The sequence below is a fragment of the Amblyraja radiata genome, chromosome 14 (genome assembly GCF_010909765.2).
Source record: "Amblyraja radiata isolate CabotCenter1 chromosome 14, sAmbRad1.1.pri, whole genome shotgun sequence".
NCBI classification, from domain to species: domain Eukaryota; kingdom Metazoa; phylum Chordata; class Chondrichthyes; order Rajiformes; family Rajidae; genus Amblyraja; species Amblyraja radiata.
In genome coordinates, this window is record NC_045969.1 from 14,217,531 (window position 1) to 14,241,466 (window position 23,936).

At 42.2% G+C, this 23,936-nt stretch overlaps 1 protein-coding gene across 1 annotated transcript in view; it reads left to right on the forward strand.

Annotated features, from left to right (window-relative positions):
• The window catches only part of paxbp1 (PAX3 and PAX7 binding protein 1), a 43,630-nt gene extending 30,985 nt beyond the window's left edge, over nucleotides 1-12,645 (forward strand). Inside the window, exons 13-18 of the mRNA XM_033032570.1 lie at nucleotides 1,322-1,443; nucleotides 4,492-4,568; nucleotides 7,783-7,849; nucleotides 9,085-9,231; nucleotides 11,173-11,327; nucleotides 12,043-12,645. Coding sequence (XP_032888461.1) covers nucleotides 1,322-1,443; nucleotides 4,492-4,568; nucleotides 7,783-7,849; nucleotides 9,085-9,231; nucleotides 11,173-11,327; nucleotides 12,043-12,160 — 686 coding nt within the window. The 3' untranslated portion in view covers nucleotides 12,161-12,645. The remainder of the gene's footprint in view (nucleotides 1-1,321; nucleotides 1,444-4,491; nucleotides 4,569-7,782; nucleotides 7,850-9,084; nucleotides 9,232-11,172; nucleotides 11,328-12,042) is intronic.
• Nucleotides 12,646-23,936: the final 11,291 nt, after the last annotated feature.

Consider the following 23,936-nt stretch of genomic DNA (forward strand, 5'->3'; position numbering starts at 1 on the left):
ACTGCCATTCAATGTGATCATGGCTGATCATCCACAATCAGTACCCCGTTCCTGCCTTCTCCCCATATCCCCTGACTTCGCTATCTTTAAGAGCTCTATCTAACACTCTCTTGAAAGTATCCAGAGAACCGGTCTCCACTGCCTTCTGAGGTGGAGAATTCCACAGACTCACAACTCACTGAAAAATGCTTACCTCATCTCTGTTCTAAATGGCTTGCCCCTTATTCTTAAACTGTGGCCCCTGGTTCTGGACTCCCCCAACATGTTTCCTGCCTCTAGCATGTCCAACCATTAATAATCTTATGTTTCAATATCCCCTCTTATCCTCAGTTGCTGAGGACATTCAGCAAAGCTCAATTTTAAGATAATAAGGGAATTGTGATTTGAATATTGTCAGAGAAATGGAACAGCTATCATTGTGTTGAATGATAGCGCTGGCATGAGGGGCTGAATAGTCTCTTCACTATATTTAATGAAGAATGTATCCTCTCATTTTTACTGTCTTCCCATTCTTTCTACCATAGTGTAACACATTGCATTCTCGGCATTAGCTTTTATATGGCACCAATTCTCCCATTCCACCAGCTACTCTATTACTATTCTCCTCGTAGTTCACCATGTCTTCAGATTTTATGTCACCTGCATATTTGGAAGTTATGCTTTGTATAGTTGTAACATTTAGAAAAACAGTGGCTCCCGTGCATACCTCTGGGGAAACTCAATGTTATAGTTTTGTGACTATATGTCTAGTCTGAAGGTCAATCTATTTTGCAGAATTTAAACTTTATCCCTTTACCTCCACAGTGCACTATTAAGACCAAATTAGTTTAAGTTATTTGTTCTTATTTGTCAGTTCTAAGATATTAAATCAGCAACTGATTACATCAACAATGTAGCTGGTCAGACAGTTTGTAGTTTAGACTCACTAGAGAATGCAAACTATTTTCATAGATGGGGATATAACGATCAGATAATACACCAATGGTTAAAAGAAATACTAAATTTGAGCATGGTTTTAACTGGTCGGACTTAGGTGTATTGATTCTCTTTAAAGCAGGCTAGCATTCCTAATAACTGACGTGTGCTTCGTATGATTGTACAAAATTTGCAAGGAAAACAACTAAGTAAAATGGTGACAGTAAAGGAATAATGGCTAATTGTTTATTCCCATAACAAAATGTGATAAAATATGCAGGCTAGCTCTTCCGAGTTTATGGGAGTACTGCATTCTATTTGAACAGGTTATGACATGTTGAAGCCTAAGGAATTGAATACAAGAAAATCTAACGCATGAATAAATATTTTTTAATCCTTACTCTAGGCCTCGCAGAAAACGTTTGGGATCCTTTATCAACGTCTCAAACATCTCGACTAGTCAAATTGTTATTGAAGTTAGTTGAAGGCTATCCTTCGGTTGTTAATGGAGAAAATAAATATACACAGGTATGACTATGTTAAATTTTGTTTCCATTTTGGTCTCTTTACATTCTTTTCAGTCCTTCGAGTGCAAGTTAAGATAATTTAGTGATTAATGTGTCACGGTCAAGAATTGGGTAGGTAGGGTAAATAAAGAGAAAGTGTTTCCAGTGACACAGGGTTCAGTAACTGCTCAAGGAAGATGCAGGTTTTCGAAGCAGAAGCAACATTTTTTACACTATTTTTGTGATCTTTAACGCAGTGCCTGAAAGATACTGTTTAAAAAGTAGCCTTTAATAGAGAATGGGATAACTGCATTAACAGTTAAAATTAACAAAACAAAAGGGCAAAAGTAGGCGAATGGATTACTTTGATAGTTCTACCATGGAATGAATGACTGTTCTCTGCAGTTTCATTCAGTAATTTACTTCAAACTTTGGATATTAATAATAATAATAAATACTTTATTGATCCCCTCAGGGAAATTCAGGTGTCCAGAAGCCCCCAACCAACAAACCCACAGATTCAAAACGAACGCAGACAGAAAATACATAAAATACAATGTGGACACTACCTGAGAGCAATAAATACTTAAAAAGACCAATAATTAACAATTAAAAATTACAAAATGCATCCCCCTACAGCCTAGCGGTCCGAATTATAAAATCTAATGGCTGCAAGGGTGAAGGATCTCCTGAACCGCTCCGTTCTACAGGGCAGGGAGAGGAGCCGATTGTTGTTCCGAGTGCTCTTTTGACTCTCCAGAATTACATGGAGGGGATGCCCGGGGTTTTTCAGGAAGACCTGCACCTTGTGCCTCATACGCCTCTCAAGCACATCCATCCCAGAGTCTACTCTCCCCTCCAGCACTGAGCTAGCCCGTTTAACAAGTTTGACCAGCTTCTTGTTGTTTTTTGCACTAATGCTGTTGCCCCAGCAGACAACAGCGTAGAAAATAACACTTGCAACCACAGTGTTGTAAAACATGTGCAGCATTTCATTACACACATTGAAGGATTTGAGCCTTCTGAAGAAAAAGAGTCTGCTCTGGCCTTTTTTGTAGAGGGAGTCAGAGTTGACAGACCAGTCCAGTTTGTTATCAAGGTGCACTCCAAGGTATTTATATGTCTGCACCACCTCAATGTCAGCCCCTGCAGCGTTGACTGGCTGAAGGGGGAGCTTGGACCTGCCAAAGTTAACCACCATCTCTTTAGTCTTAGTTGTGTTCAGGATGAGACAGTTCTCTTCACTCCAGGCACAAAAGGAACTGGTCAAGTTCCTGTATTCCTCCTCCTGCCCGTTCCTTACACATGCCACAATCGCTGTATCATCTGAATATTTCTGTACGTGGCATGTGTCAGACTTATAGTTAAAGTCTGCTGTATACAGGGTGAAGAGGAACGGGGCCAGAACCGTTCCCTGTGGGGCTCCAACATTGCACACCACTGTGCCAGAGACACTGTCCCCCAGCTTGACAAACTGTGGTCGTCCCGTCAGGTAGTCGTATATCCAGGAGATAAATGTGGAATCCACCCCCATCTTCTTAAGCTTGTCATTCAGAATCAGGGGTTGGATGGTGTTGAACGCACTTGAGAAGTCGAAGAACATAATCCTCACATAGCCACCGGGTTTGTCCAAAAAGGAGTAGATCCGGTGCAGCATGTAGAGGACTGCGTCATCCACCCCAATGTTCTCCTGGTATGCAAACTGTAGTGGGTCGAGTGCGTGCTGGACTTGTGGACTCAGGAGACGAATGAGTAGCCGCTCCATTGTTTTCATGATATGGGATGTAAGGGCCACCGGTCTGTAGTCGTTGATCTCGGTCGGCCGCCCTGCTTTGGGAACCGGCACGAGACATGATGTTTTCCACAGACCTGGTACCCTCCCTGACTGGAAGCTCAGGTTGAAAATGGTCTGGAGCGGCTCCGCCAGCTGAGCCGCACAGTCTTTTAGTAGCCTGGGACATACACCATCAGGGCCAGCTGCTTTACCAGGGCGCAACCTCCTCAGCTCAGCTCTCACCTCACCCGCCGTGAAGAACAGTTGAGGAGATGCCAGCATAGGAGGTGCTGCAGCTGTGGTGTTGGGGGGGCTGCCTCGTGGAGGTGATGGTGGGGGAGAGGCTGCACCTGTAGAGGTGGGAGGGGATACCAGATCAAACCTGTTGTAGAACAGGTTAAACTCATTGGCCTTGTCCACGTCTCCTGACGGCTGGCTTCTCTTCTCCTTGAAGCCAGTGATGGTCTTCATTCCTCTCCACACCTAATATTAGCTACATTAGAACAAAAGCTAATATTAATAGGGTGTTTTAGAAATGATTTCAAAGATCTAACTACCCAGTTATCTATCCTGTGTCCAGTGTTTCCAGAACAGCGAATTCTTTCTGATATTTCTCTGCTTTAATAGCAGCTTTTAAAAAGAACAACACATTATGAGCCGTGAACATTTGAGATTTTTTGTACTGGAAAGGCGGTTTACTTGATATGGACGTAGCTATTTACATTGTATTTGGCAACAGTGACAAATAACGAAGACGTGCTCGTATACTGATTTTCATGAATTGAAGAAAAGAATATCAGTACAAATATCAAGATCAGTCTGAAGAAGGGTCTCGATCCGAAACGTCACCCATTCCTTCTCTCCAGAGATGCTACCTGTCCCGTTGTTATTCCAGCATTTTGTGTCTACCTTCGATTTAAACCAGCATCTGCAGTTCTTTCCTACACTTAACAGAAAAACTCTTTGAATATAGAAACACGAAACTGCAGATGCTGGTTAATACACAAAAAAACACAAAGTGCTGGAGTAACTCAGCAGACCAGGCAGCATCTCTAGGCAACATGGATAGGTGACATTTCGGGTCAAGAGACTTCAGATTGTTTGAATAATTCAGAATAGTTTGTAGGATTATCTTAAGTCACCCTCAAAAGCTCACATACCGGTTTTATCATGATTTTAATATCTAAGGACTAAATTTATTTGCTTTTACTTCTGTTTCATAATTACCTTTGGAAATATAGAGCATTGATATTTGAAATGATTTCCCATTGTTAATTAAGTCAAATTCTCTTTCAGAATTTGTTAAAAGCCATCATCTTGAGAATTAGAAAATCAGTGGATGAAGATATATTTGTGCCATTATATCCCAGAAGGTATGCTTTTCCTTATTGTACGTATTTTAGACATTGTCTTAAGAGTGACAAACAAGACACAGTATTTCTTATTAATGTGTTAATTTTATTCCGCGCTGTATCTCAAAAGTCTAAAGTAAAGTCTAAAGACTGCATCCTATGATGATGCCTGAATATAATAGTTTTACATTTTTTAAATGTAAGAATATGCGATGTTCGATAAACCTAAGTGCAAATAATTATACATTGATAATTATCTTAAGTTTTCATGGAACATGGCTAAGACAGTTGGCGGAAGTTGAGAACTTAAGTTCCAATTACTTCCCACAATGCCACGTGTATGACAGAAATGTGATGTATCTCTCATGGTGTTTGGTTGTAAATTTCTTCTGGAGTGGAGCATGATAATTTAACACTTCAAAGCCTCTCCTATGTTGTTTGCATAGGGCACATCTTTTGTGAGCAGGGAATATATGAAATCTGTTGCATTTTGAATTTTCTCCACAAACCTTCAAAAAATTCATTCTCTAATGAGGTCACCAAGGCGAGATATGACAATATGAACGAGGTTGAAATTTAGGGGTCCTGGTAAAAACTAGTCAATGTTCATCAAACTAGTTTTAACTAGCCTCATGAAAATACTCCAGTAATTGGAGTCCTGCATTGCACAAAGAAGGATGTTTGATTGCAGGATTTCCTCACGGCAGAGTTCTAAGCCTAATTAACTTTGGCTGCTTTGTCAATGACTTTCCATCATAATGTCAAATCTGAAATACTAGCAATCACAGTGTTCAATTCCATTCACAACTCCTCTGCACATGAAAATGCCCATGCTTGCATGCAGCAAGTCCTCTGCATTTTTCAAGCATGGACTGATAAGTGATATGTAGCAGTTGCACTGGAAAAGTATCATACTATGTGTAACAAGAAAGAAATTAACAGTCAAACACTCAAAGGCATTCTGTCACCAAGACTCCACCAACAACGTTGAGAGGATCACCATTGACCACAGACTCAATTGGATCCACCACATCAATTCTGTGACTACAAGAACAGAGCAGGGCTGCATTTCCTGAGCTCGTGCTCCAAAGACTTTCCACCATAGGGTAATGGAATATTCTATACTTCCTGGGGTGACTGCAACTCCCAAGAGTAGTCACAAAGCTCATTGTGGTCCAGGACAAAACAGCCCACTTAATTGATGCCCTGTTCACCAGTGTGTACCATCCACATAATGCACTGTAATTACTTGCCTACTTTAGCCTGATAGCACCCCACCAAATCTGTGACATTAATGCCCCTTTCCACTTAGGAAACCTGAACGGAAACCTCTGGAGACTTTGCGCCCCACCCAAGGTTTCCGTGCGGTTCCCGGAGGCTTTTGTCAGTCTCCCTACCTGCTTCCACTACCTGCAACCTCCGGCAACCACCTGCAACCTCTGGGAACTGCACGGAAACCTTGGGTGGGGCGCAAAGTCTCCAGAGGTTTCCGTTCGGGTTTCCTAAGTGGGACAGGGGCAGAGGAACATTTAGGCATCCAGAAACACCATTTTGGTATCAATTTCAAGTTTGAATATGCCAACAAGAAAGTGTAATACTCAGCAAGGTAGCAGATCAAGAGCAATTTTCTGGGTGATGCCTTCAAGTTTACATGGTATTGGGGTCAAGTGCTTACATGCCCATTGTTGGATACTGAGGTTGGAGAATTTTCTTTTCGACACAGACATCAAGCCTAACTCAGTTCAGTGCCTGGAAAAGATTCTGGGTATGGTTAGGTAAAGAAAAATACATGATAGAAACATAGAAAATTGGTGTAGGAATAGATCATTCAGCACTTCGAACTCGCACCGCCATTCAATATGATCATGGCTGATCATCCAAAATCAGTACCCCGTTCCTGCTTTTTTCCCTTATCCCTTGATTCTGTTAGCCCTCAGAGCTAAATCTAACTATCTTGAAAACACCCAGTGAATTGGCCTCCAATGCCTTCTGTGGCAGAAAATTCCACAGATTCACAACTGGTTGAAAACATTTTTCCTCTTCTCAATCCTAAATAGCATACTCCTTACTCTTGAACTGTGACCCCTGGCTCTGGACTCCCCCAACATGTGGAACATTGGGGAACATCAGCTTGGGGTGCAAATTGTCTCTTAATTATATACCTGAGCATTCTTCTATTTCTGATATGAGATGAGACGTATGAAGAAGCTTTGTACTGTATTTTTGTCTGTCACATCTGATCTCATTACACGTTGTCAATAGTTGCAAGAAATGGGCATTTTCTTGTGCATCTTCTTGTGCTATCTTCTCCACTTTTCTCCTTCCCACAAATAGAAACAAACAATTAAAGACGCATAGCATGGAACCAGGCCTTTTGGCCTATTGCATCTGTGTTGATCATCAACCATCTACACCAATCTTACACAAATCCCATTAAAAATAATTATTTCAAATTGCATTGCTTGAAAGGTACTGTTTAACACATAGCCTACAATAGAGACTGGGATAAGCACATGAAGGATTAAAAATTACAAAACTATGAGGCAAAAGCAGGCAACTGGGATTCCTTGTATGTCTACATATTCGGCTAATAAAATGTATTCAATATTTCTATTCAGTTTTCAATTACAGTTCTACCAAACAGCCATGGAATAAATGATGTATAAGAAAGAACCTCAGATGCTAGTTTAAATCGAAGGTAGACACAAAGCTGGAGTAACTCAGCGAGAGAAGGAATGGGTGGCGTTTCGGGTCGAGACCCTTCAGACTGATGTCAGGGGAGTGGGCGGGACAGAGATAGAATGTAGTCGGAGACCGTAAGACTGGTGCCAGCCCTCCCATCAGTCTTAGTGTCTCCAACTACATTCTATCTCTGTCCTGCCCATTCCCCTGACATCAGTCTGAAGAAGAGTCTCGACATGGAATGAATTATGTCATTCTCTGCAGTTTCATTCTGTAATTGACTTCAAACTTTGGGTATTAGCTAGAGCAAAAGCAAATATTTTTTTTGGGTATTTTAGAAATGATTTCAAAGATCCATACCAGTTATCCAGCTATCCTCTCTCCAGTGTTCCCAGAAAAACAAATCATTTCTGATATTTGTCTGCTTTAATAGCTGCTTTTAAAAGGGACAACGCATTGAGCCATGAACATTTAAGATTTTTTTGTGTTGAAAAGCCAATATGTGTAAACCTTAATATTTATATTTAATTAATGATTTAATTCATTTTTTTAGTGTACTGGAAAACAAGAATTCAGCGCCTTACTTATTTTTTCAACGACAGTTTTGGTCGGCACTAAAGGTGAGAGCTTAAGTGGACGTTTTTCATTTTGGTTTTCTATCATTTGTCTAATTGAGAGTCATTCTCCAGTTTGGGAAGAGCTGCGTTAATTTGAATCTATTGATAGATTGCTACTAAAATTGAATGAGACCAATGCTGCCTAATGGAAGGAATGTAATAATTATTGATTCGAGTGAAGGCCAACAATCCAACCGTTCATTTGTACAGTTTCATGGAATAACCCTCCATTTGTGATTTTTCCAGGAAGACTTTATCTGGCAACTTTTTGATAAACTTGCAACCGATTTTTGTTTTCTCCAATAATTTGTATTCTTATTGGGTCAATTTCAGTAATGTTTCATAATCAAGATACCATATATCTTTAATATAACGCATTAAAGATCTACTTTAGGAATGTTTTATGACCTAAGTGTGTTGAGCTGTTAAGATTTGGGTTAGTGAAGGAGTTTAATTTAATACTTATCAACTTAGACACCATCCGGCACCTCAGAATTTGGATGTTTTTTATTTTATTTTTATTTTATTTTATTATTTAATTCGAACAGAATAAAAGAATAAAAAGCAAATGTGAAACAGCATACAAAATACAAAACAAAAATATTTATAAAGTGTCATAAACAATATCTATAAATAGATAAAATCATATGTGTCCGAAAAGGAGCAGGAAGAAGCCAAAGCTTATTAATTCCCACCCCTTATTCAACTGCTTGTAATTATATTATACAAATTTAGCAGCTATATGTACACCATTTGTACACCAGCCACTATATTTACACCAAATTATTTACATTTGAACACTAATCAAATATTTACAAAGCCATACAAAAAAGAAAAAAAGACAAAGAAAAGAAAAAACCCGCATATACTATACAGTATCTTAGTCATATTTACAACCCATCACCCTATAATCACCCTTCCCAATACAATCAGTATAACAAATATCACAATCACCTATCCTCATCCCAATATCCTTTTAAACAAGTGTTTTTGTACATCTTTTTGAACTGAATTATGCTTGTGCTACGTTTTATCTCCTGTTCCAGACCATTCCACAAATTCACACCACAGATTGCTATGCACATACTTTTATGAAAACATGTTCCGATGACGGCAAAAAATAGCATTATTTTGTACAATATTTTTAATGTAAGATTATTGGTTAACAATGGACACAGACAACCAAATAGCATCTATGCAACAAAATTAATTAAGCTTTCTTAATTTTTTTTTTCCAGTTATTGGACAACATCTTGCAGTGGACTGGCATAATTTCAAATCGAGTGCTACAAGAGTTAACGGTGGATAGTCTTTTAAATCGCCATATTCTTCTCGCTCTGCAAAACTCTGATCCAGGGGATGACAGTCTGAAGAAGTGTCAAAGTGTAAGTAGACCAAGGAATGGGTTTAAAACATTCAAAGATCCCAGACTTTTAAATACCAGACATTGAAATGTTATGCAATAATGCCTCTTTGGTGCATACATCGGTGAGATTGACTGGTCATATTATGATCTTTGCACCCAAAGTCAGATATTGTGAAGTCCGTAAAGTCAGACGTTCAAATTTAGACTCAAAATGCTGGAGTAATTCAGCGGGACAGGCAGCATCTCTGGAGAGAAGGAATGGATGACATTTCGAATCGAGACCCTTCTTTCAAATGTAGTTCCTTTCCAACTTTGCTTTTGTTATTGTATAGGAAATCCTAGTAGTACATTTTGTAGATCAAAGGTGCTGCCAGTTTTACCGTGGAAAACCACACAACACAGTTGCTTTGGAAGTTGACAAACAAACACATAAATCGATAGATATATACTTTAGTAAACACATAGAATTCTCCTAGATGTCATTATCATTGGAGCTTTCACAATTGCTTGAAAGAACAGATGCTTTATTTGAAAATTGCCACCTCTAAAGCCATTGAGTGATGACTCAATGAAACAGACACTTCAATTCCCAAAATTCTTGCTGACCAAGCACTCATTTAGACTATTATTTCACTAATCTCTTATTCTCTCCACGTTCCCATTAATACCTCACAGATTCTACCACTCACTTAAAACTAGTGGCAATTTTCAATGGCCAATTAACTTATCAACCTGCACATCTTTAAGCAATGGGGGGGAAAAAGAACAGCCTCTCAAAAAAAAATGGTCACAAGAAAAAAGTGCAACTCTACCCAGACAGCACCAGAGGTCAGCATTGAACCTGCATCGCTAGAGCTGAGGTCTAGCTTTACTTAGCTGCTTCACTCTGCTGTCTCATCTATGTATTACTCCCTAAGTACTAAACTAGTGTTTTGGTCTAGACAATCTACTAAAATCAATGATGGGTGCATCAAACACATATCATCTGTCTTGGATGCAAGAATTCTGCCCCTTGTGGAAAGTGGCAATAGTTAATTCAATTATGAAAATCAGTTCATTAGGATAGTAATAATCCAAATTTCTTGAATTTCAATCCTTTATATTATTTAATGCTTTTTTTCCAGATCTAACTGAAGCATAATCTTTTTTTAGAATTATAATCCTAATTGAGGGAGTGCAGTGTAGGTTTACAAGATTAATTCCCGGGATGGCGGGACTCATATGCTGAGAGAATGGAACGGCTGGGCTTGTATACTCTGGAGTTTAGAAGGATGAGAGGGAATCTTCTTGAAACATATAAGATTATTAAGGGTTTGGACACACTAGAGGAAGGAAACATGTTCCCGATGTAACACTGGGGGAGTCCGTAACCTGGGGCCGCAGTTTAAGAATAAGAGGTAAGCCATTTAGAATGGAGACTAGGAAATACTTTTTCTCACAGAGAGTTGCGAGTCTGTGGAATTCTCTGCCTCGGAGGGCAGTGGAGGCCAGTTCTCTAGATACTTTCAAGAGAGAGCTAGATAGGGCTATTGAAGATAATGGAGTCAGGGGATATGGGGAGATGGCTGGAACGGGGTATTGATTGGGGATGATCAGCCATGATCACATTGAACAGCTGTGCTGGCTCGATGGGCCGAATGGCCTACTGCACCTATTGTCTATTGTATATATCAAAAGTGGATATGGTCAGTAACATAGATATGTGGAGTTTGAATTGTTAGTTAGATAATTGTTGGAATGCCATGTGCAACCAGTGTTTCATAGGGCTGGCACAGGCACGCTCTGCTGTATGGCCATTGGTGCTTTGCTTTAAATGATTTTGGCACTTATTCGCCCAGGCATTATTTCGAACGAATGGTTTAAAACACAATGCATATATATGGCACATCGCTTACAATTGAAATGATATTGATGTTGGGGAAAAAAGACTGAATTTTATGATGGTGTTTTTGTTTTTCAGCTGATCACTTGTTTACCAAAGAACTGGTTTGCCAACCTTAAAGGAGACAAGAGTATTCCACAGATGGAAAATTTATGCTGTTATCTTGTTCACTTGGCCAATACGACTTATAGGTTAAGCCTTGGGTGCTCAGATGTGGAAAAGCGCACAGCCAGGTAAATAAGTGGCACAGACTCAGTTTAGCATTCACATTAGTGGCTACATCTAAAGTAATTTCTGAGAATGTCAGACCATTCCTAATTAAGTGCAAAAAGCAGCTTCGTTGTCTATAGGACACTGATGGGTGATGTGTAATGTGATTTTATTAAAACCCATCCATGGGAAAAGTGGCTTGGAATAAATTTACCCAATGGAATATATATGCACTGTATCCCACACCTAGCTTTTTCATTTCCAACCCTGACATAAAATGGGTAGCCTCCTACAAGGCTATTGGTTGTGTCTAATTGATTCCTGTATGCAAGTAAGTATTTAATTGCTATTTTCATTACATTGGAGTAAAGGATCTGCTTTCAGAAATGAATGTCATATGTCTAATATGTCATCATGCAAGCTGCAGGTTTTCCTTTGCGACATATGTGGGCTACAACAGATTGCTGTCTAAATTAGGTTTAGGGAGTGTTGAACCACAAAATAATAGAAAATTAATGTGAAAAGTTAATTTGTCCATGTTAAATTTATAAATGCAATAGCTCTAAAAATATCATTTATTGAGTATTTAACCGACAAAATACTAAAGGGGAAAAGAGTGAGCAGTTCTACTTAATCCTTTAATTACAACTGAGTGGGTTGAAGGTGGTGTGCAATAATATGTAATTTTCTTTTTATTCTATGAAAGTAATTTGCCTTTTTGAAACATTTACTTTGCAGGGAGAATATAAAGCAAGTGATTAAATTTCTGGCCATCATCCATGCTTTGGATCATGCAACAGCTGTGGCAAATGAATATGGTGTGAAGGACATTAAAGCATTACTTGATGGGAAGTGAGATTATGGACAGAAACATGAACATTCCTGCCATTTGTATGATGTATATATGTACAGATGCTTTGTAAAAGAAAATTGACGGCGTTGTCAAATTGCAACTGTTTGATATTTAATATTTTCCATCTCTTGTGCTCAAAGGTACAGCTAGACTCTTGAAAAACACTCTCCTTCAGCCAGCAACCCTTGCACAACAAATTGAGAATGTAATTTTTTTTAATCCACCTTGGTTGGATTTCTATCGTTTTGAATATCTGCTGGTTTCTTACAAGAAGCAATTATTAACAAGATTTTGGTTGTTGCCATCCAAATATTTGTGGATTCTGACTCGAGCAAGTACTGGAAACAAACTGTGAAAATACAAGTTCAACCTTCAGATAATCGTCAAGTATCATTGGGTTGCATTTGTTTAATTTAGTACCTGCTAAATTACATGTTTTATTATTTTACGAATATAATGAAATAAACAAGCTATTCAGTATGTTGAAATTGTTTAGTTTGCTAATGGCGGCTATTGTAAAAGATGAGTTGATAGATTTATTCAAGACGTGCATTACAAACAAAACATTTTTCTCTCTTCTCCCCCCCCCCCCCCCCCCCCCCCCCCACACTCTCCAATATATTACTGCTTTCATGATATTGCATCATACCTGAGTTGAAGAATAGAATGAAGAGAAGAAAAAAGGAACTGCAGATACTGGTTTACAAATAAAAACGTGCAGGAGTAACTCAGCTGGGCAGGCAGCATCCGTGGAGGGCAGATAGGTGACGTTTCAGATCACGACCTTTCAGACTGACTGTAGTAGGGGGGGGAGATAACTAAAAAAGAGGTGGGGACGGGACAAGTGGTAGATGGCTACAGGTGATGGAGGGGGGGGGATGGGGATTGATCAGCAGATGAGTGAGCAAAGTCCAGAGATGAAAAGGCAAAAGGGAGTGAGATAAGGAGAGAAGAGTGAAATGTGAAGCCAGAAGAGCATCTCTTCCAGGGAGATGCTAAATGCATTTCGTTGTCTCTGTACTGTACACTGACAATGACAATTAAAATTGAATCTGAATCTGAATCTGAATCTGAATCTGAGAAGAAGGGGGATATAGGTGGAATGGGGAAAGGAGAGCAGAATAGTGTGAGAAATGTGTGTACCCCATAGTGGGGCATGGGTAAGAGTGGGGGGGGGGGAGGGGGGTGGGTTATCTAGAATGAAGAGTATATTTGTCTAAGTCATTTCGCACTTGTATTATAATCAGTCGTTCTTGCACTTTAGTAACCCAATGGCTTGGATCTGTGGAATGTTTTGCATTACTTCCAAAACTAAGATGAATACACATTAGAAATGTCAGCTCGCCTTCATGTATTCCTTGTATATGTGTAATTGGAGAAATGCTAACATTAGTTTAGTTTTGGTATTGTTTTATTATTTATTATGGTAGTATGCCCTTATCTGAAGTTACTATTAATAAAATAGTGACTATTGATGCATCAGATTTGCTTTGCAATTAAGCAATAGAAAGTGACACGATGTAGAAAGTGTTTCAAATAGTTTAATTGCATTTGTTGTCAGATTGCTGGGACAGGCAGAAGCTGAGTAATCTAAGTGACATCATGGTATAGAAAGCTGTTCATGTGGGGTCAGTAAGTAAAGTGGAAGGTAGTTGAAGTAATGAATGAAAAAGTTTGGTAAATGGGTACTGCCCTAAGCAATCAAGAGCATGAGCTTTAATGGGCATGTTGCACATACAGTGCCAAGGTAGGGCTGCTGGGAGCTTGAGAATCTAGAAACTAAGAAAAGTGTTATGAGAGAGTTTGAGGAGCTGTGGGAAAAAAAAGTCAAAAGCAGACCCATAGCAGATAGTAATCTCTGGATTATAAGTGCAGCCACGAGCAAATTGGGGTAGTAGGGTTAGTGAGGGCCATGCATAAATCAAAGATTGGTGTAAAGTAAGTAGGATTCAATCATTTGCACCAGCATCAGTACTGAAGAAAGCAAGAATAGTTCTGTTGGAACAGGCTGCAACCGAACTGCACTGGGACCAGAGTTCGGGTGAATTGAATAACAAGGCTGATAAAAGGGCTTGGACCTAAATTGGGAGGAGGGCAGGGTGTTGGTCAAGAGAAATGCTGAAAACTACTGTGCCCTCCATAATGTTTGGGACAAAGACCAGTCATTGATTTATTTTCCTCTGGACTCCACAATTTGAGATTTGTAATAGAAAACATCACATGTGGTTAAAGTGCACATTGTCAGCTTTTATTAAAGGGTATTGTTATACATTTTGGGTTCACCATGTAGAAATTACAACTGTGTTGAAAGATAGTCCCCCCCTCCCCATTTCAGGGCACCATAATGTTTGGGACATATGGCTTCACAGGTGTTTGTAATTGCTCAGGTGGTGTTTAATTGCCTCCTTAATGCAGGTATAAGAGAGCTCTCAGTATCTAGTCTTTCCATCACCTTTGCAAACTTTTATTGCTGTTCATCAACATGAGGATCAAAGTTGTGCCAATGAAAGTCAAAGAAGCCATTATGAGACTGAGAAACAAGAATACTTTTTCACGGGGCGACTTGACGCAAGAGTTAACCAGAGTTTAACATCGTGGGAACCTCGTGCGATAACAGTACGGCATTCGTGAACCACCGTGGCGCTAACGGCAGGTAATCGTGTAACTTGGTGATGCGGCTTTTTCACGGGGCGACTTGATGCAAGATGTAACCAGAGTGAAGTGGTCGTGGTCTAGCACGATATCACACGATATAACAGGGGGTAGATAAAGAGTTCCCACGGTACTCGGCATTTCTGTTATTTGTGCGAGTGACTTGTCCGTCTCCCGAGCTTTCCCGTTAAATCTTGAATGAACATTGTGAAGTGTTGTCAAATCATCACGTGGCACAAATGATGTCATTTTTTTTTTCACGCACTATAAATATCCTCCCTTGGTTGAATTGGCTCATTTGGAGACATGTTTTACTGTGTATGTGGGAGACACAGATGGACTGAGCACAGTACCTCGGTCTTACTGTGTGTGGGAGAGGGGGAGAAAGAGACGTACACTCACAGAGGCAGAGTCTCTCAGCCTGTGTAAGAGAGAGAGAGAGAGGCACACACAAGGTGGATGTGAAATCTCACCTGCCTGTTTCAGTGACAGACGCCCGCCGCCAGTAAATGAAGACCCCCCCATCTGTCTCCCCCTCGACTCCCCCACCTTTCCCTCCCAACTCCAGTCCCGTCCCGACCCCCTGGGAAACTGAATAGAGCAACAATCAACTGCTGCCTGTGCGCTGATATGACAATAAAGGCTACTTTACTTTACTGAGTTAAAGAGTTCCCACGGTAGACTGTAAAACTGGGACCCTGGTTCTGGACTCCCCCAACATCGGGAACATTCTTCCTGCATCTAGCCTGTCCAATCCCGTAGATACTGATTAAACCGGTATTTATTTATTTACTTTATTAATGATTTCAATTAAATATTGGGAACATCAGGCCGCAAACGTTATTTCTTGAGTGTTAGTGCTGGACTTTGACTCGACCTTCCTAGTTAGCCGGCGCCTGAGACTGAGCCAAGCAATGTCAAGACCTGACTTCAACACAAAGTGATGGAGGAACTCAAAGGGTCAGGCTAGTCCAACGCTCTGTGTTTTGCTCGTGATTCCTGCATCTGCAGTTCCTCGTGTCTACAGACCAGAGTTGCCACTTGACTCCGAGATGACCATCACAGAGCATACAGAAGATAGACACGAAATGCTGGAGTAACACAGCGGGACGGGCAGCATCTCTGGAGAGAAGGAATGTGTGACGTTTCGGTTCGAGACCCTTCTTCAGTCTCGTCCCGAAACGTCACCCATTCCTTTTATCCAGATGCTGCCCGTCCAGTATTTTATGTCTGTCTCCAGTATTACTGTGTCTATCATCGGCGCAAACCAACATCTACAGTTCTTTCCGACACATTAGAGGATACCGTCTCGCCATCACTCGGATTACCCGCTTCATTTCCATAACGTTGCCACCTCTCTTTACTTTGCTTACTGAAGCCTGATCCTTGTCACACCCAGTGCTCTATCGCCCAGCATCTCATCTTTCAATCGGGTTCGGCCAGGAAGGAACTGCAGATGCTGGATTAAAACGAAGATAGACACAACATGTAGCTCAGCGGGACAGGCAGCATATCAGAAGGGTCTCGACCCGAAATGTCACCCATTCCTTCTCCCCAGAGATGCTGCCTGTTGCGCTGAGTTCCTCCATTTTGTGGCTACCTTGGGTTTATCCAGGATCTCCCCGTTGATGTCCTAACTCGCTTTGGTTTGTTATTATTTTCTCATATCGAGAACCAGCAGATACAGGTTTAGGTTCGGGGGTTTATGATTTAATGAGAGCCTAAGGGGTAACTATTTTACGCAAAGGGTGGTGGGTGTATGGAATGAGCTATCCGTTAAGGTAGTTGAGGCAGGTACTGTCGCAATGTTTAAGACATTAGACTGAAGCATGGATAGGATAGGTTTAGATGGTTATGGGCCAAACGCGGGCAAGTGGGACTAGTGTAGATGCGACATATTGGTCGGTGTGGGCAAGTTGGGTCGAAGGGCCTGTTTCTACGCTGTATGATTCTATGCAGGGAATAAACTTTTGTTTGCGTGCTATACAATCATATCAGATAATGCTATACATGAATATAACCAAGCCACGTACAGTCTGAAGAAGGGCCTCGACCCGAAACGTCACCCGTTCCTTCTCTTTAGAGATGCTGCGTGTCCCGTTGAGTTACTCCAGCATTTTGAACCGTCGAGTTACTCCAGCATTCTCTTTAAACCGGCATCTGCTGTTCCTTCCGACACATGCACAAGAACACCAGGTAGAGCGAAGAGGAAAACACCAGAGTTCCGAATATATGTTTTCAGGACAGTTCCAGGGGGAAAAAGTCCAATGTCCGCATTGAGGTAGGTTGGTAGGTCGGGTCAGTGCCCAAACGAATGGAAGGAAGAACCGTTCTGAAGCCGGATAAGAATAGGTGGTCGGCGCGGACTCAATGGGCCGAAGGGCCTGTTTCCGCGCTATATCTCTAAAATCTGAAGTTAGGTAATGTCTAAAGGAACTGCAGATGCTGGTTAATACGCACAAAACGACACAAAATGTTGGTGTAACTCAGCAGGCAAGTCAAATCTGGGAAGAAAAACATAAAAAGCTGGAGTAAGTCAGCGGGTCAGGCAGCATCTCTGGAGAAAAAGAATAGGTGGCGATTCGAATCGGAACCCTTCTTCAGACACCCTAATCGGAATTGAGTCTGAAGATGTGTCTCGTCCCGAAACATCACCTATTTTTCTCCAGAGATGCTGCTTGACTCGCTGAGTTACTCCAGCTTTTTGTGTCTGTCTTCGGTTTAAACCAGCATGTGCAGTTCACTCCTTACACGGGTCTCTGGAGAACATTGATTGGTAGCGTTCCGGACCCTGCTTCGGAAAGGCATCGATCGCTAGTCGGCGAGGACTCCGAGCTGTATCTCTCAAAGAAGTACATGTGAAAAATTTCTCACGGACCATAAAAATGCGGGACCTTTCAGTAAAGTCCCTTTTAAAGTCCCTTTTAAAGATTATAGTTATTTTCTTGAATCTCATTAACATAACTCATGAATAAGTTGATGTCCATATGCGGATGCAAATCTTTATTTTTTAAATGCAATCCCACAGAAGACAATTTTTACTCACCTTCTGTCCCCTCTGTCCAGCTTCCGGGTTCACCGTTCGCAGGAGTTCCCACGGTAACCGCAAGAGTTATTACGGATATCGCACGGATATCGCACTGGCCACTATGTTCATATAATGTTGCAATACTCAACCACAAGTGTACAAGTCACTCTTGGAGAAATTCAAACTTGCTTGAATTTTCTCCCGAGTCACCAAGTTACACGATTACCTGCCGTTAGCGCCACGGTGGTCCACGGTGGTCCACGAATGCCGTACTGTTATCGCACGAGGTTCCCACGATGTTAAACTCTGGTTAACTCTTGCGTCAAGTCGCCCCGTGAAAAAGCCGCTTTACCAAAATCAACTGTTTGGAACATCATTAAGAAGAAAGAGCACTAGTGAGACTAATCACAAAGGGACTGGCAGGCCAAGGAAGACCTCCACAGCTGATGACACAATAATTCTCTCCATAATAAAGATATATCCCCAAACACCTGTTTGACAGATCAGAAACACTCTTCATGAGTCAGGTGTAGATTTGTCAATGACCACTGTCCACAGAAGACTTCATGAACAGAAACACAGAGACTACACTGCAAGATGCAAACTGCTGGTTGGGCGCAAAAATAGGATGGCCAGGTTACAATTTGCCAAGAAATACTTAAAAGAGCAACCACAGTTCTGGAAAAGGGTTTTGTGGACAGATGAGATGAAGATTAACATATAGTGATGGCAAGAGCAAAGTATGGAGGAGAGAAGGAACTGCCCAAGATCCAAAGCATACCGCCTCATCTGTGAAACGTGGTGGGGGTGTTATGGCCTGGGCATGTATGGCTGCTGTAGGTACTGGCTCAATTATCTTCATTGATGATACAACTGCTGATGGTAGTAGCATAATGAATACTGACACATCCCATCTGCTCAAGTTCAAACAAATGTCTCAAAACCCGTTGGCTGGCAGTCCATTCTACAGAAAGACAATGATCCCAAACATACTGCTAAAGCAATAAAGGAGTTTTTCAAACCTTCAAAAATGGTCAATTCTTCCGAGGCCAAGTCAATCACCTGATCTGAACCCGATTGAGCATGCCTTTTATTTGCTGAAGAGAAAACTGAAGGGGACTAGCCCCCAAAACAAGCATAAGCTAAAGATGGCTGCAATACACGCCTGGCAGAACACCAGAGAAGACACCCAGCATGTCCATGAATCGCAGACTTCGAGCAGTCATTGCATACAAAGGATATGCAACAAAATACTAAACATGACTACTTTCATTTGCATGACATTGCTGTGTCCCAAACATTATGGTGCCCTGAAAATGGGGGGGGGGGGGGGGGGGGGGGGGGGGGAGAGGAGAGAGAGGGAGAGAGTCTATGTATAAACTTTGCTGTAATTTTGAAATGGTGAAACCAAAATGTATAAAAATGACCCTTATTAAAATCTGACAATGTACACTTTAACCACATGTGATTTACTTTCTATTACAAATCTTAAATTGTGGAGTACAGAGGCAAATAAATAAATGATGGGTCTTTGTTCCAAACATTATGGAGGGCACTGTAAATTGAAAAGATAGGAGGTAGACACAAAGTGCTGGAGTAACCTAATGAACCAGGCAACATCTCTGAGAACATGGTTAGGTGACGTTTCATTTTTGAAGGGGTCCTGACCCAAAATGTCACCTATTCATTTTCCCCAGAGCTGCTGCCTGGCCCTCTGAGTTACTCCAGCACTTTGTTGTACAACTGCATCTGCAGTTCCTTGTGTCTAAGGTAGAAAACAGAGCAGGAAAGTGATTAGGGTAGAAGTAATCAAATTGTGTCAGGAAGGTACAGAGTGTAGAACAAGATTGCATTAACAAGTAAGTTCGATGGATCATAGTGGACCAAACACATCTTCTGGGCGAGCATCTCCTTCAACCTGGTGAATGCATGGTCACACTCTGGACCAGTGGCATTCGACATCCTGTTTCGCAGGATGTTCACGCACGTGCGGACCATGTTGCAATCCGTGGTAGATGACAATGCCATAGTTGATCCATCGTAGATCAAGGCGTTCATGTCAAGCTTGAAAGCATGGATCCAGTCGATGGCGCACAGGGATGTACCTTCTTTACCAACGACGATCAGCGGCAACATCTGTGTCTTACCATTGCAGGAAACGGTGACAGGGCATTAGCCTTTCGTGGGAATGGGCTGTCGTCCATATCCGAAAAGGCGGATATTGGCCGGTTTCAGTTTCGGCGATCCGATCCTCTCCCAGATGTCCTAACCCACTAGCGATACCGCCGCACCAGTGTCCACCTGGAACTGTAGATCGACGTAGTAAACGAGTAGTCTTGCTGCCTGCATTGAGTAAAGCATTAAAGACTTCTGTTATAAATTGAAGACTCAAGTTTTGTGCCGACCTAGAAAACGAACACAAAAGTGGTGTCAGAAGTGGGATACTTCGGATGGCGTCCAAAGACCTAGATAAGAGCCTATTTTTCGAATATTTTTAAAAAAAAATTGAGTTCTGTTGTGTACTCAAGTTAGCATGTCACGGCAATTCGATCGTTTCGATCCTGAGCGAGAAAGGTGGTTGTTGTATTTAATGTTTTATTTTGAAAGTATGGCAATTACGACTGACCAGACGAAGAAGGCTCTTGTGTTCATCGATGACTCCAGAAACTTTTGCACTGCTTCAAAATGTACTTACAGAAGAAGTAATTGAAGCCTCATAGGCGGAATCACAACGGCGTTGCAGCTGCATTTCGAAGAAAGTCAAAATTTCCTCGCAGCTCGTCTTGATTTCTACAGGACAGTGCAACTGGAAGGGCAATCGATTACCGAATTTCTTGCCGAACTTCACACCAAAGCAAAGGCATGTGATTTTAAAACTCAATGCTGCGAAAAGTGCCAAGCGTTGCGGGATAGCCTGGTCATGGGCTGCAGGCATGCATTCATACAGCAGGCGATTCTCAAGGAATCGGACGCCTCATTGAAGAATGTGCTGCATGTGCTAAGATGGCCAAGCTGCTGAGTAAAGAACTGCCCAAAATGGCCAGCGAAACAGCGTCAAAGCTCCCTCAGGAGGTGCATACAGTTCGTCAGACTCGTCCGCGACGCTAGAAACCACTTGAACCACCCAGAGCAAATCCGGAGAAGATGGGACAGTTTCAGAAGAGCCGTCCCTCTGTGGGGGGAAGGATCGAAACGCTGCTAACGGTGTGGCTCGACTGCTTATCATCACCGTGAGTGCCCGTATATCAAGTCTGTTTGTTATGCCTGTTACCGAAAAGGTAATCTCCAGGCAGTGTGTCAATCTGTAGGAAAGCTGAGAAAGGGAAAGAAAGCGCAAAACACAGTCGACCAAATCGCGGTGACCATTCCTATTGAAGTGCTCGGTGTGTCTACGATCACCGACAAGCCGAGGATTTTGCTACAGGATAAACTATATACAAAACATCATCCACCTGCTGCACGGGAGGAGCAATGGGTCCTCCCACCCCACACAGTCCACCAAACATCACAAAAATGGCATAAGATGAAATCAGTGAAATAATGAGAAAGGATATTAGCTCAGTCATGATGTAGAATTGGTCTGCGTGAGCTAAGAAGCACGAGGGGCAGAAAAGCTTGGTGAAAGTTAATATTTAGTAGATTGTGTAAAACAGGAAATTAAAGAAGCATGGAACAAAGCAACAGTAATGGGTGACTAATCTACTGCAAAGCATGGATTCCTGGAGCATTATTGGGATACCTTCATTCGATTAATACATTGAAAAGCCATCCATGGAACAGACTAGATCCGAGATTTGATATTGTGCAATGAGATGGAAATAGTTAATAAATTGTTATGCAGTGTTCTTTAGGATGAGTGCCCCTAAATAAGATAATAGTACTTCCATGAAAACTTCCTCAATCTAAACAAAGGAAGCTACAAAGGTATGAGGAGTGTTTGGCTGCAATAATTGGAGATCTTCAATGAAAGACATAATGATTGATTGCATTCCTATCTCATGCAAAAAAAGAGATGCAAATATGGCTGAACAAAAGCTAAGTATTGTATTAGATCCAGAGATTAGTCATATAAAGTTGTCAGAAATAGGAAAAAGTTAAGATTTTGGAATAAAATTAATTTAAAAATGACGAAATTAGATTAAGAGAACAAAAGTAGAATTTGTACGTAAAATTTTACAAATCAATGTAAATAAAACATTAGCTAAGATACATCTTGAAGTCCTTTATAGTCAGTAGTATGATAAATTATAATGGGAGAACAAAGTAGAGACAATGCAATTATACAAATCTTTTGGAAGGACAAATAACTCCAGAAATATAAGAGAACCAAAAGTCTAAAAGAGGTGAATGGAAATTGCTATCATAAAAAAATATTGTGAGTGAACTTAATTGTACTGAAAGCCAGTAAACCCCCCTGGGTCTGATAACTTACCAGAGTACCAGAAGAGGTAGCCATGGAAATATCTTTGATAAATCCATGCAGGTAAAATCGGGCTGTGCGGGGCTGGGGAACGATGAGGTTGGAGGCTTGGGAGGGCAGGGAGCCAGAAGTGATGAAGCCTGTGATAGTATCTGATATAATGGCCTGGTGCTCATCTGTGGGGTCGTGGTCCAAGGATAAGTAGGAGGAGGTGTCTGAGAGTTGGCGCCTGGCCTCAGACCGGTAGAGATCAGCGCACCAGACTACCAAGGCACCTCCCTTGTCGGCAGGTTTGATCACCCAGTCTGGGTTGTTGCAGAGTGAGTGGAGGGCTGTACGTTCAGGGGCGGAGAGGTTAGAGTGAGACAGGGGAGTGGAAAAGTTGAGGCGGTTGATGTCCCGCTGGCAGTTTAGAATAAAAAGGTCCAGAGCAGGTAGGTGGGGGTCCGTTGGAGACGGCAGAAGGGGTCATCATTAGGGGGTGAGGACTCCTTCTCATGGAAAATGCTTGGATGCGGAGGCGACGGAAGAAGAGCTGCACATCATGGGGGACGCAGAACTCATTGAGGTGGGTCAGAGGGGATCAAAGGTGAGGCCTCTGCTGAGGACAGACTGTTCGGTATTAGAGAGGGGAGGTCAGGGGGGATGGTGTACACACGGCAAGGATGGAGGTTGGGGCTGGTGGAAGGCAGGTGAGTGGACGAAGGCCACTGGGTCTTCCCCTTCCCCCTATATGTACCATATAGCCCCAGGTCCTCCCCACCCACACTATGGTCCTTATACCTCCCTGACCACCCACCACCCGTCTACCAGACATCGCCTCGGCCTCCGTCCACTCACCTGCCTTCCTCTGGCCTCAACCCCAACACCTCCTCCTACTTATCCTTGCTGTGATTTCACCATTGGCCCTGACCTCCCCCTCTCTGAAACCGAACGGTCTGTCCTCAGCAGAGGCCTCACCTTTGTTCCCCTCCGTCCCCACCTCAATAAGTTCCGCGTCAGCCACGATGTGGAGCTATTCTTCCGTCGCTTCTGCACCCAAGCGTTTTTCCATGGGAAGGAGTCCTCACCCCTAGTGATGATCCCTTCTCCCGTCTCCAATGGACCCCCTCCTCTTGGACTCCCCCTCATGGCCATCTACCTGCTCTGGACCTTTTTATTTTAAACTGCCGGCAAGACATCAACCGCCTCATCTTTTCCACTCCCCTGTCTCACTCTAACCTCCCTCCCCCTGAACGTACAGCCCTCCACTCCGCAACAACCCAGACTGGGTGATCAAACCTGCCAACAAGGGAGGAGCCGTGGTAGTCCGGCGCACTGATCTCCACCGGTCTGAGGCCAGGCGCCAACTCTCAGACACCTCCTCCTACTTATTCTTGGACCATGACCCCACAGACGAGCACCAGGCCATTATCTCAAACACTATCACTGGCTTCATCACTTCCGGATCCCTGCCCTCCCAAGCCCCCAACCTGATCGTTCCCCAGCCCTGCACAGCCCGATTTTACCTTCTCCCCAAAATCCACAAACTGACTGTCCTGGCAGACCCACTGTTACGGCGTGTTCTTGTCTCCATACCTCGACTCCATCCTATCCCCCCCCCCCCCTGTTCAAATCCCTCCCTACCTATGTCCAAGACACCTCACACGCTCGTCATCTCCTCCATGACGTCTGTTTTC